This window comes from Catharus ustulatus, chromosome 3 (genome assembly GCF_009819885.2).
Source record: "Catharus ustulatus isolate bCatUst1 chromosome 3, bCatUst1.pri.v2, whole genome shotgun sequence".
Lineage (NCBI taxonomy): Eukaryota > Metazoa > Chordata > Aves > Passeriformes > Turdidae > Catharus > Catharus ustulatus.
In genome coordinates this window covers 29,761,371-29,774,054 of record NC_046223.1, presented here as the reverse complement: position 1 = coordinate 29,774,054, position 12,684 = coordinate 29,761,371, and the positions used below count along the sequence as shown (strand labels likewise).

Here is a 12,684-nt window from a genome sequence, read left to right as displayed (position 1 = left end):
TCCATTACTTACTTCATCAGAAATACTTGAGTGCAGAGGCAGCCTCTCGCCAAAGCTGGATGATAAGTGAGGAGTGAGTCAGGGAATTTTGGGAATAGAACAGCTAGTATCAGACTAAGATTCTTCAGTGTTCTCTGGAGATTTGACTTTGGCATATCCTTGGTTTTCTGGTGAAATAATTTAAACAAAACCTCTCACATGTCCAGTAATCATTGATTCTGAAGTATGTGCTTATGGCAGTCAGCGTTGGAAAGACTTGTGTTTGGCTATATAACGTATCATCTACTAGTAAGTCTCAGAGGAATTGCATCCTGCGGGGTGGTACTTTGCATCAGTGAGCAGGTTGACTGTTCTTTCCTTGTTCCTTCATTCCTGATCTGGAATCCCTAAAGAACCTTTCAACTCGTTAATGCGCTGTGAAACCATTTTTTAAATATTTTACATAGTTAACGTCATTCTTATGATGATTAGAATCATCACATTGAGAAGCTCATGCAGAAATGAACACATTTAATTGGAGCAAGACTTCGGTGTTGCACAGTAAATAAACGTAGAGGGAGAGGGTCACAACAGTGTCTCCTTTGGCCAGCTCTGTGCAGCCTAGGACCATTTAGAAACAATACTGCGTTCTCTTGTTGGAAGGCTGCTCCATAAAGCAAGTATGGATTGAACTGAGGTTGTGCAGGCCATGAAATCTTGTCAAAGTAGAAATCTCAGCAATAAAATAACCAGATTGACCCAGTGTTCATGACTGCAAAAACAAATTTCAGGTGCAATAAACTACTGCAGAATCAAGCATCCCAAAGATTAGCAAGATAACCAGTATGGTAGCATCCAAGGATTGAAATTATGAATTCAGTGAATAAATGTTGGTTTTTGTGAAAACAGATATCTAGATTTATCCAGTGGCATACAAAGGATAAATAAACCTTTTCCCTAGAACAGGGGAACAGTATATGGAAAAATTTTTACAAACGTTGCCATCTAAGTACTTTGAAATATATCAGTGGTCACCAAGCATTTCAAGCATGGTTTTGTTTTCCCATCTCTTTTCTCCAGTGCTTAAAGGTGGAAGGGAGGGCACTGTGGTAAACCTGCCCTTTTCTTCTGAGCATTTTTCCTTCAGAAAGCCTGTAGCAGCACTGGAACATGCTTTTTCTGAGACATTCCTTCCGTATTTCATATCCTGTTGAACAGGTCATAAAATTAGATGCTAAAGATACTATTTTAAAGTTAATAGGATAGTCAAAATCAACTCTGTAGTTGTTGACATAAGCTTAATGAACTAGGTAACCTGTTCCAGGCCTCAGATTGCTGTTTTTTAAGAAAATAAATAATTCAGCCTTACAGATGCATTGCACAGTTTCAGCTATTAATAAACCGAGATTTTGGCTTTAAGGTAACTATGTTTTGAATATATGTACGCATTAAATACTAAGTCAAGAGAAGCAAATTTGTGTGTTACTTCTAGTTTCTTATGTTTCAAAAAGAGAGCAACTCCAACTATTTATAAACTGTAATTAAGTTTCTTTACAACATGACTCATTCTCAACAAGCAAGTCCTTTTTCTTTTGCTTTCTTATGAACTGTGTGGGAAAATTAGGGTTCAATCAGTGAAGAATTTACTCAATGCTTAATTACCCATAAACAGCCCTCCAAGTTCTGCTCATGTAGAGCTTGCATAAAGACATGATTTTCCTCACACTATGGCTGTCTAAAAATTGACTTTCAAAAAATGATCTGTAAATTGTAATGTAGGAGAAAGCAGTGTTTTACTGAATTCTTTCTCCAGTCTGCTTCTTTGAGTTCCTCTTACATTAACAGTGTGATGCTTAGGAGAGCCAAAGTAAGAAATCATCAGATTTAAATTACTTTGAGCATGTAACTAAATTAGAAAGCTTTACTTTCCTGAATGAGCTAATTGTTTAAATTTTCCAAAGGAAATGTTTCTATTTCTGCAAGAGAAGGGGTAAATGGGACTTCCTCTGACATAATTTTCATTTTAAATCTTGAATTTGACAGCAGCATTTTTGCCTTCATAACTAAATATTACTGCTTAACTGCATGACTTGTACAAGCTTGCTAGTTGAAGTGACTCACTTACGCAGATGAAGTTATTTTTAGGGAGATAATTTGCACTGTTTAGAAGAGAGGAAAAAAGGGAGAGAGAGAGTCCTACTAAGAGCTAGATCTCTCATTATAGTTTACAGAGCTCGTGAACCCAGCATCCAAGCAAAAGATGACTAAGCAAGGGGTCTATTGGTACTTTCAGGAATTTACAGACATGAGTCATCTACTTATTTTCTGCAGACATATCACCAGGGTACTTTGTGAGTCAGCTGTTATTTGGAAATAGTACTTGTATTCAACATGAGTACGTTTTTGTAGTTCTTAGGTAACTAGCATGCCAAACCAACACAGGCTTTTACAGTTTGCCTAGTTCAGGTGTTAATTTACAAACTGATGTGTTGTCCTTAACTGTGATGCATTTTTCATGGCAAAGTCTGTATGTTGTCTTGCATGTATTTACAATAAAACGTTTGTCATCTTAGATACTACATGAAGGCAAATCTGATTTTGTATTAATGTACAGATTGAGAGTCAGAGTGCCTGCACACAACCAGGTAAAAAGAAAAATTTTCTTTAACAAGTCATGTGTGATTATGGGCAGAATTTTGCATTTCATGTCCGACACACCTTACCAGCATTAATTACAGGTGGTATTTGCTTATTTTTTTCATTCTGTGCACTAACAGTATGAATGCACAGGCAGACATTATCAATCCACCGGGACGGAAGCAAGTTGTTGCCTTCCTTTTCTATTGCTGAAATAATAGCTGGCTACCTTGAGATATGTATAACACTTTAAACTCAAGGCTATTTCCTGTTTACTGGCCTTTTAGGTGTGGTTGTGTTCCAGAATTAGGGACAGGTTTTTTTACTTGGTCTGAACTCATCCACACCTTGTATTAAGGAAACACTTGGGTTAGAAAAATGGAAGTTTGGAGATTTCAGGTGAAGGGCAGTTTAAATTACTCAAAACTCTATTCACAATTGAACGTAATACTGCCGCTGTCCAGATGTGGGATACACAATTTTGAATCTAGTTTGATTGTCTGGTTGATGAGATCAGTTTATAATGTAAGTAATTCCTGAAAATTCGTATACAGATCTTGGTTAATAGACTATATTTTGGTGGTACCTTCTCATAACAAATGTGGGTGTCACTGTAGTGAGAGCACTGTCTTGATTATCCATTTTTAACAGCTTTTCTACTGCTAGGTACTTTTTCCTGAGAGCCCACCTTTAGTTTTAAGTAATAGGAGGGAAAAACTGTTGCTGCTTGCATGTGTTATGTAGGTAGCAGTTTTGAAAGGAAAGTTAATGAAAGTTAGTAATTCTCAACTAAAAAGTCGAGTACCAAGGGCTAAGCTATAATTTGAATGCTTTAATAAAGTTTGTTATTCCTCGCACACGGTGATAAAATGCTAAAGTATACAGACTTGGTTTCTCTTAAGGAGTTGGTACTTAAGAATGAAAAAGATACACTAGAGAAACAGTTTAAGCACTCAGATCTGAAGTAGTATATTTATAAGATTAAAATAGAGAATCAGTGCTCTTGTTTCTTTCCCCTTTTCCATGGTGGAGTCCTCCAGAGACCGAGGCACACATCATTTCTGAGGGGAGGAGACAGCTGGCTTGCTGATAAATGGCCAGGTTACACCAATGTTTTTCAGGGTTGTTATTTAGTAATCACATTATCAAGGGGAATTCGACAGAGCAATCTTTGAATCCAACCTTTGTTAAAGCAGTGATCTGCCCTCGAATTAGCAGAACTCTGCCCATGTCATTACCACTTAAATATCTGCTGGAAGCTGCAGTGTGGGCTGAGTCACCCCAACTCTTGGAGCTGTCACGTGTGGCTCAGGCACTGGGTCATGAACTGAGCAAGCACTGTCCTCCACAGGAACATTTGGTGTGTTTTGGGACTGTGGCTGGAATAGCACACTTCATTTAGTGTGCTTCATGGCTACAAATGCTTTTACCCCTAGAGCTTGGAGGGTAGTTTAGAGAAAAGGGGATACCATGTAGCTGATGCACATCTGAGTATTTAGATGTGATTGGATAAACTGAAAAATGAAGGAACTAGCAGGATGATAGCAAGGAATTTAGAAAATAAAACCTGTCTTATACTGATTCCTCAGTCTGTTAGCAGAGATTTCATAGGAAGTGCTGGAAGTATTTAAAATACAATTCCATTCTAGTGTTCTTTCACAGTACAGAATTTTAAAAATGTGATTTGGACGATAGCAAAAAGTTTTAGGTGCTTTATAAATGAAACCTGCACCTTTAAAAGAAATTAACATTCTTCTGTTAATTTTGGTGTTAGATTAGACATTTATAGTCTAACTCAGTTTAACTACAGACTTCTGAAGCCTCCTGAAATAGGAAGTAGACCAAGAAAATAAAAACTGTAATTCTAACAATGAAAAAGTTCACTTAAAAACTAGTCCTGACCATGAAAACATACACAGTTTCTCTAACTGTTGTAGACTATTTTATTGTTCAACAGACCTAGCTGATCATGAGACAGTGATAAGCAAAGGGAACTAAGAGGTTCTGATTTTTATTTTTAGTGGGATATTTTGGGCATTAATGACTTTGCAGTGTGTTTTTAGTTTTGTGGGTGTTTTCTTGTCTAGCAGATGTCAGCAAGTTGAAATCTTTTCCAGCTCATATGACTAAAGCTTTCTACATTCTATATCAAATCATTTCACCTCTTTAAGACACAGACAGCTGTAAAATGAGGATGGTAATGCTTTTGATTTCCATGAGGACACTAAAATTGCCACTAATTAACACTAATATTGGTTAAAGCAGATAAAGATTTTTTTTTTTTAATAAATTTGTTTTCTTTAATGGAAAGCATAACAGAATGTATTTTGTGAATTTTTGAAAGGGAAGATTTCACTCTAAAAGTAGGGTTTTTTTTAATAACTAAATAATCCTGGTGGAGATTTTATGATTGACATAGCAATACACTAGCTAAATACTGTACAAAAGTGTTTTGGTAAAGCAAAGTGTCCTGTACAGCATTAGGTTGGAGTCATTGCTTACAAGAAATGCAGAAGGATGTTTTAGAACTAAGCATCAGTTTCTCCTTTTCTGACACCTTTAAACCAATAGAATGATCTGATGTATTCCCAATTTTAAAAAAGGAAAAATACGCTGGTATATTTTGATAACACTTTTTTTCTCTTTGAATTGCAGTTGACCTACCCCTGTACTTTCCTCGAGACCAACCAACCCTAACATTTCAGTCCGTCTACCACTTCACTAACAGTGGCCAGCTGTACTCCCAGGCCCAGAAGAATTACCCATACAGCCCCCGATGGGATGGCAATGAAATGGCCAAGAGAGCAAAGTAAGTCAGAGTGCTGTTTCCTTCTAAGCATTCCGTTTGTTTCATGGTCTTTGGGGGGTAGGAATTTCATGGAGATAACTGTACATTTTCAGCATTACAAAAGCTGAACCTGTTCTTGTTCTCATACAGTCCTGGCGTTCCTGTAGATGAGCACAGGCAGACACTTACTAATTATGCTGATTACATTAGTGCCAGAGGACTCAACAAAAGAAGGCTCTTTCTCCTAGGCTTTGTATGGCGCAGAATGGTGACAGTCTCTGCTCCAGAGAACTTCCAGTCTAAGTAGATGAGATAGCCCCCAGCAGGAGTAACCTGCATGGTAGCATCAGTCAAGTAGCTCCCTGGGGTTGTGTGGGTGTTGAGGGGACCCTGAAGGGAAGCATGTGAGATGGAGAGAGCAAGGAAGAAAAACCTGAAAGATCTGGTATTAGGCTATAATGAAAAGGCACAGAAGAACAGGAGGAGGTAGAGCAAACCACGGTTCCAGCATAGGAGGCAGCCCTATCAGATCTTGAGAAAGTTATCTAAAAATCTGAATATCTCTTGCTTTATTGCTTTTTTGTTGGATGGAAACAGAGAATCACTGTCTACTTCCTCTGTGTTTTTTCTGCAAGCCCTTGTTTTGGGCTGAGGAGAGATCACTTCAGTCTGTGTATCCCTTTATTTAATGATGACAGGGCAGCCTCACAGGGATTGCAAGGGCAAGCTGCTATAGGCAGTGGTGTCCCCAAAGCTAGATGTTGTCCCTGTCTTGTCATGAAACAGAACAGATTTTACCTGAATGGGGAGATACAGGCAGCAGACTTACTGCAGTGTTTTGGATTTGCAAAGTGTAAAAAAAAAAAAAGTTAGAACAGCAAGAGATTTAAGCAGGCTGATTATCTGTTGTTCAGCATGTAAAAGCATCAAACTGCATAAATCACAAGGCGTATTGGGATGAACATTTTGAATGACAGTCAGAAGATTAAATTAAATCAGCAAACATGCATAAAGAAGAGTTGAAACAAAAATAGTTCAAGCTGAGTAAATCAAATGAGTGGCATGGTCAGAGACTGTAATTTGGAAATGATGGAAGCAAACAACAATTGACTGATGCATTTGTAGATTTTTATACTAATTTAAATTCTGTGGAAAACATCAAAGTAACATTTGATTTGGGATTTTAATGTGCATGGTAATAGTAATTTTTTGGCAGTATTTGTTTTTACCACCATACTGTTTATAGGAGCACCGCTTCTTGATCAACTATGACTTTTTTGTGTGTATGGACTTTCTTCTTTTCTCTAGCAGGATATTATGAGTATTTTGTTTATTAAAAAACAAAAAGAAATAAGCGTAATAACTGGAAGCATCACCATGGCTTTTTTTATGACCGTACTATAAAATGCATTTCTTTTGTAGCTGAAAGCTTACAAGTACCTATGTGCTGTCTGCTAAGTGCATTCACTTATGAGTGGGTATAAACAAATGGACTTCCCTGCCCTGCACTTGAAATTTCGAAGTATTACAGTAGTTCTCTTTAAAAGCGCTAAATGTGTACACTTACTATCACATGTACGTTTGGTGAGGTTATTCACTCTTACGCTTGAGCCTCTGCACTTCAGTTCTACTCTGGGTACGTAAGATGGGAAGGATGATGAGAAGCGGGGGAAGGCAGTGTGCTGAGGTGTCTGAAATAGCAGTCACTGAGCTGCGAAGAGACAGAGAAACTGCTCCAGTTAAAAGCGCTTCGCTTGCAGGAACAGCCAGTGATTCCTGTGTAGGTACCATAAATAGATCTCTTATCAAGAAAAGGATGATGTTATGATACATGTGAGCGTATTTTAAGAAAGATTTTTAACACAATTGAGCATCTTATGTAAACGGTGTTTCAAATATTTGCTAGGGCTTCTTAGAATAAGTTTGTGTATTTCATCATAACCAAATAACTTCTTATTCTACGTAATTAGTTCAAACAACACGTGAAAACTTCCCAAATAAAAACGGGGAAAAAAATACATTATTTACCCTCTAGAAACAATGTCATTCTGCTCTGCTGAAGTAAATTTAGCCCTGGTTAAATCAGAGACATCTTGTTTGTGTTTCTAAATACTGTCAATCAGGTTTTGCTTATATATAGTCTTTTTCTCCTCTTAGCAAAATGGTCTCCCAAGTGCTCAACATTCTTTGAAACTAAAACATCTCTGTTTATCTTCCCGGCCATTGCTCTAGGGCCAGAAGATCTCCCACTTGATATTCCAGTATGTGACCGAGTTCTCCACCCTTCTCAGACTTCAGGGGTCAGTGTACGCTGTCTTCCTCACTGGGGCTAAACACACCATCAAGGATAGCTTTTGCTTGCTCTCTCACCAACTGTAGAAGCATCATCAAGTTTTAAATGGCATCAGTCACAGATTTCCTCATCCTCGATTTTGGCAAGCCCTGCCTCTCTTTTCCGCAGCTCAACACAGCCTGTTTATTCATGGGCAGAGCTGTCATAAGTTCATTCCAAAAGGACTTTGATTCTGTGCCCAGCCTTCTCCCAAGGTTGTTTTGGTGTGGGTTGTTGATTTTTTTTTTCCCAAACAGGTGAGCCCATCCAGTTCCTTCAGTGCAGGGACTAAACTTGAAAGTCTTGGTATCCTTGCTTATCTCTGTGGCCCCCAGCAGAAGTAGGCATCTCTTTTGAAGTTAAAACTTAACCCTTTACTGTAGCCTTGAAACAATCGGTAGTAACCATAGGCAGGAGCAAAATTAGTTCCCTAAAATGCATACATATAAAAGTAGACTGTATGCATTCACACCTAGAGACATATCACCTAAATCTAAAAGGCAAATTCTCATATCAGAGTATCAGTTTAGCTGGATCTTTTTTATTCAGAGAAAAACTACTCATGTTCTTGCTGAAGTTACTGGACCAATTTATATCTGACTGATAAAGTCCATGAAGTCAGGCCTGTTTTCTGTGTCCTCTTAGGCAGATTTTAAAACCACTGGTCTCCATTGCGGCCCACTGACTTAGATTCCTCTCTGAGAGATGGCATCTGGTAACTGAAGGTTGCTTTTATCTTAGCCCAGGGGTTGCCCTCTGGCTTTATTTAATTCTGAAGGATGAATTAAGTCCTGATTTAATAATGTGATTTCAATTGCCTCCAGATTGTTTCTTTCTCAGTTAACACAAAATTTTAACCTGTTTCTCCAGCTAGAAACAGGGAAACCAGTAACATTAAAATTTTCTTACAAGCTGCTGAGATGCCATTTCCTCTCAGTTGGTATCTCAGACTCTGCCTCTTGTAGGTCATTTATTTATATGTCTGTGGCCTCCTGCGTAAGCAGCTTCTCCAAAAGTTTTGGTCCTAAAATACAATGGCAAGCCTAAGAAAATACAGTAAATTATGGAAAGTTAGCAGCCTTGTTTGTGGTGTACGTGTGAAGTAAAACATCTCTGTGCAGTTTCCATGGGAAAGCTTTCTTGTCTCTTTGCTTAAATAGGCATTCAAGTGTACATAAATGGAGTCTTTAAAGAGCGTGCAGACTTGAAGCCTGGGATTTTATGAAGGAATACTGTAAATAAAGCTTGGTTGTTTATACAAATGAAATTCAATTCTTAGATGCACTCTGGCCCATTTTCTGTCCGACCCAGTGCTGCTCTGTAGACTTAGATTATACTTCAGGGGAGAGCAAGTTAAAACTCAGTTTACTCTTTTATCCTACATAAATCCACCTACTCATCATTAAAAATAGCAGGAGCATGGAAAACTGGTATCACAATAAGAAGTTGTTCCAAGGGTTCATATTCCCTTTTTTTTCCAGGTTGGCTGACAAAACAGGTTTCTGAATGACAGTGTTATCCCTGACCATTCATGGGTGTTTGCTGAATGTGGTGTAAATTTTATATATCCCTTAGGGCATTCAGAGGGTGAAAGCTTCAAAGGGCTCAAGTGCCCTCAACTTCATCTTGGCTGTTGCTCTGTCATGAGGTCAAGTGCATCTTCAGATTATATGCAGGTGCATCTTGTGCAAGCCACAGCTGCAGCTTCGGTTTGTGCTCAGCACAAGAGTGCCATGGTTAGGAAGAGTCAGGCTGGTGAACTGGACCAAAGCATTTTCAGCCTCAGTGATACCTTTTCCTTGAGTCTCAGCAAATCAGATGATGTGTATCATGTGTATAATTGAGGCCCCCACTGCAAGAAAGACCTTGAGGTGCTGGAGCATGTGAAGAGAAGGGCAGTGGAGCTGGTGAAGGGTCTGGAGCAGAAATGCCATGAGGAGCAGCTGAGGGAGCTGGGGTGTCCAGTCTGGAAGGCTCAGGGGTGACCTTACCACTCTACAGCTGACTGGAAGGAGGATGTGGCCAGGTGGGGATCAGCCTCTTCTCCCAGATAACAAGTGATAGGACAAGAGGAAATGGCCGCAAGTTGCATCTGGAGAGGTCTAGTTTGGATAGTAAGAAAAATTTCTTCCCCAAAAGGACTGTCAAGCCAGGCTGCCCTGGGAGGTAATGAAGTCATTGCCCCTACAGGGATTTTCAAAGGTGTGTGGATGTGGCACTTAGGAACATGGTTTAGTAGTAGGCTTGGAAGTGATGGATTAATGATTGGACTCGAACTTAGACATCTTTTTCAACCTTAAGAGTTCTGTGATTTTGTCATTACATTACAGATTAAAATACTGCATTTCCTAGTCTAATAAAAGGATATTTGAAAAGAGAAAGGGACAGTTGTTGTATTGCTGTTTAGACATACCAGTTGTAGTATGTCAAAGACTTGCTGCTCTATTCAGTAAATTTTGTGTGCCCTAATGTTGTCTTTTTTGTTATTTTGACATTAACCAGTTTCAACTCATCCATTTTAAATTATTATTCATATTTCTTTCATGTTTTAGGCTGAATATATATTACATATTTCAAATTCTTTAAAAATAACAACTTGCACAATTTCCATGAAACTTTAGAGTTCCAGCTATACTACCATGAATCTCACTATAAAATTTACATGTAAATATTCACTCTTTTTGTATCTTCTCTTCTTGATAGGTGTAATTAAGGTAATAAATACTTTTTTATTCTTTGGGTTGTATTTAAATATTTTTTTGCCTACTTGTAGAAGTATCAAGTTGTGTTTGCCTGTGTTATGTGATTTTCATGCACATTAATGATCTTTAAAGAGCAGTTTTCCAAAAACTAACTTATTTGCGTTACATATACTCACCTCACAAAGCTTTTTGCATGACTGTCTTTGTTGCATATTATCTTAAACTTAAAATGAAATTCATAAAAATGAGAGTAAGGAGGAGAAGTATAAAACCCAGGGACATCATTCTTCTCTAGGTGTGCGTTCAGACATTTGTATGGCTCAGAGGATTCTTTCTGAAGAACGCCAGCATAGGTACAACTAAAGGCTGAGGTGATGAACTGGGTCGCTTGTTTAGCTCTGGATTTTGATAGTTTTGCATCAGAAACTGAGCAAAAGTGATTTCCTTGCCTGAAATGGAGTAAAGCTGACATTTTGTTGCCTCTGGTGGGCCGCTCTTCAGGACAGAAAAGGGGCAATACACTGTGACAGCCATAACGAGAAGTGATGTGGCGACCCAGACGTGTGAAGCTTACGAAGAAGTTAATTTGATTTTATAGACCATTAAATCAAAACTGATTTTCTGTGGGAGTGTCAGCTGATCAGAATTATATGGGAACAGCAGAAAGGAAAATGGGAAAAGTTACGTATTGTTAAGATACTTGGTGATTACACTTGTAGTGTGTTCTGCAGTTGATTTACTATCAAAACTTAATAACAAAATTATTTTGATTGTAAGATAGAACAGGTGAAGTAGATAGGAGTTTTAATTAGAATTTTCCTAGTGCATTCCTTTATTTTTACATAGCTCTTTTGTATACAGTACAGAATACAGTACATATACATGATAATCGCACTTCTTGAGTCATATTTTTCATGTAGTTTTCTTTAAATGTCTCCCTGGATAATTAAGTCTGACTCTTAAGTTATGGTATGTTAGTTTCTGACAGGTGCCTGCCAGGGATCTTCAGTGCTGTCATGCATTATGTGGATTTCAGCCAAGACAGAAGGGCCTGGGTATTTGTTTCTGGTCACTTCTCATTAAAGCTTTGACTGCAGGAAAGAAAAACAACTATTTAAAGATGAGGAGTATAGGTGCTATAGGAAGTGCATAGAAATAAAATCTGTTAGGCAATTAGTTTTTCTGTGATTCTGTATAGATACTCTGTATACGTGTGAACTGTACATATGTGCGTTTTGATATATAGTAAATATTCTTTCTGCAAAGAAGTATTCTCATATGTTGACAAGAGAAATGCACAGAAGAGATTGGAAAAGTTGGCATGGTATAAGTGGAATATAATAGCACTTTGCTGGAAGACAACTGCTTTGTAGGAATGAAAGGTTAGAATTTAATGTAGGTGGTTCTTGGATAACTGGGATTAAGTGGTGTTCTAGAAATACTGTGAAACAGTCACTGTCTGATTTGGCTTTATTAGAGAGCTCCATTATACATTTATGAAAGCTGCTAGTTCTATATTAGAGCATGAAATTACAGATAGGAATTTGCAAAAAAATGTCCTGCCTTTCTTGAGAGAAAAGGGCAGAGAGAAATACATGGATTTGGAAGTAGCTGTGATTTAATAACCTAGATAAATACTGTTGCTTGATCAAAATAAACAGCTAAAGAAAAATAGTGAGTTCCGTAGTCTTGTCTTTTGAGTAATATTCGTAATTGTTTCGTTAAGGTAGGTAAAACGCTGCATTCATTTAGCCCACTATCACGTCTGTATCAATAGGTAGTAGTGGATGCCTGTGGAAAGGCATAGCAGAGCATGGACGCATATTTCCATCGTATGTGCTACCATCCTCAAGGATTTCCTTATCCAGTATTGGTACATTTCTGTTAAGTAATCTTACCTGGCTTTCCTTCTATTTGCTTGCTTTTTGAGCCAACATAGTAGCATAAAATTCTGTGGCAAGGGATCACACAGGTGTGGTATGAATAACAAACTGTTGGCTATTTGCATTCCTGCCTCCTCCTAGCTCAAGTTGTTACCCTCTACCTGTTGTATGGAGGCAGTAAATTGTTGATCTGCTGATCCTTTCTATAACCTTTGTTTATGAACCTCTTCGTGTCTTTTTTGTCACCTTTTTTCTTCCTTTTCCAGAACCTCTCCATCTTTCTGATCACCCTTGTCCTGTTTCTTTCTCCTTTTTCTGTTTCTGTGATTTTCCTTCTGGGTCAAGGATCTACCTGTTACTCAT

The 12,684-nt window shown here is 38.1% G+C and overlaps 1 protein-coding gene across 2 annotated transcripts in view; it reads left to right on the top strand.

Annotated features, from left to right (window-relative positions):
• The window catches only part of BABAM2 (BRISC and BRCA1 A complex member 2), a 167,911-nt gene that overhangs the window by 140,203 nt on the left and 15,024 nt on the right, over positions 1-12,684 (top strand). For both annotated transcript variants that reach the window (XM_033056139.2, XM_033056141.2), the window contains exon 11: positions 5,272-5,425. In XM_033056139.2, the coding sequence (XP_032912030.1) occupies positions 5,272-5,425 (154 nt within the window). The remainder of the gene's footprint in view (positions 1-5,271; positions 5,426-12,684) is intronic.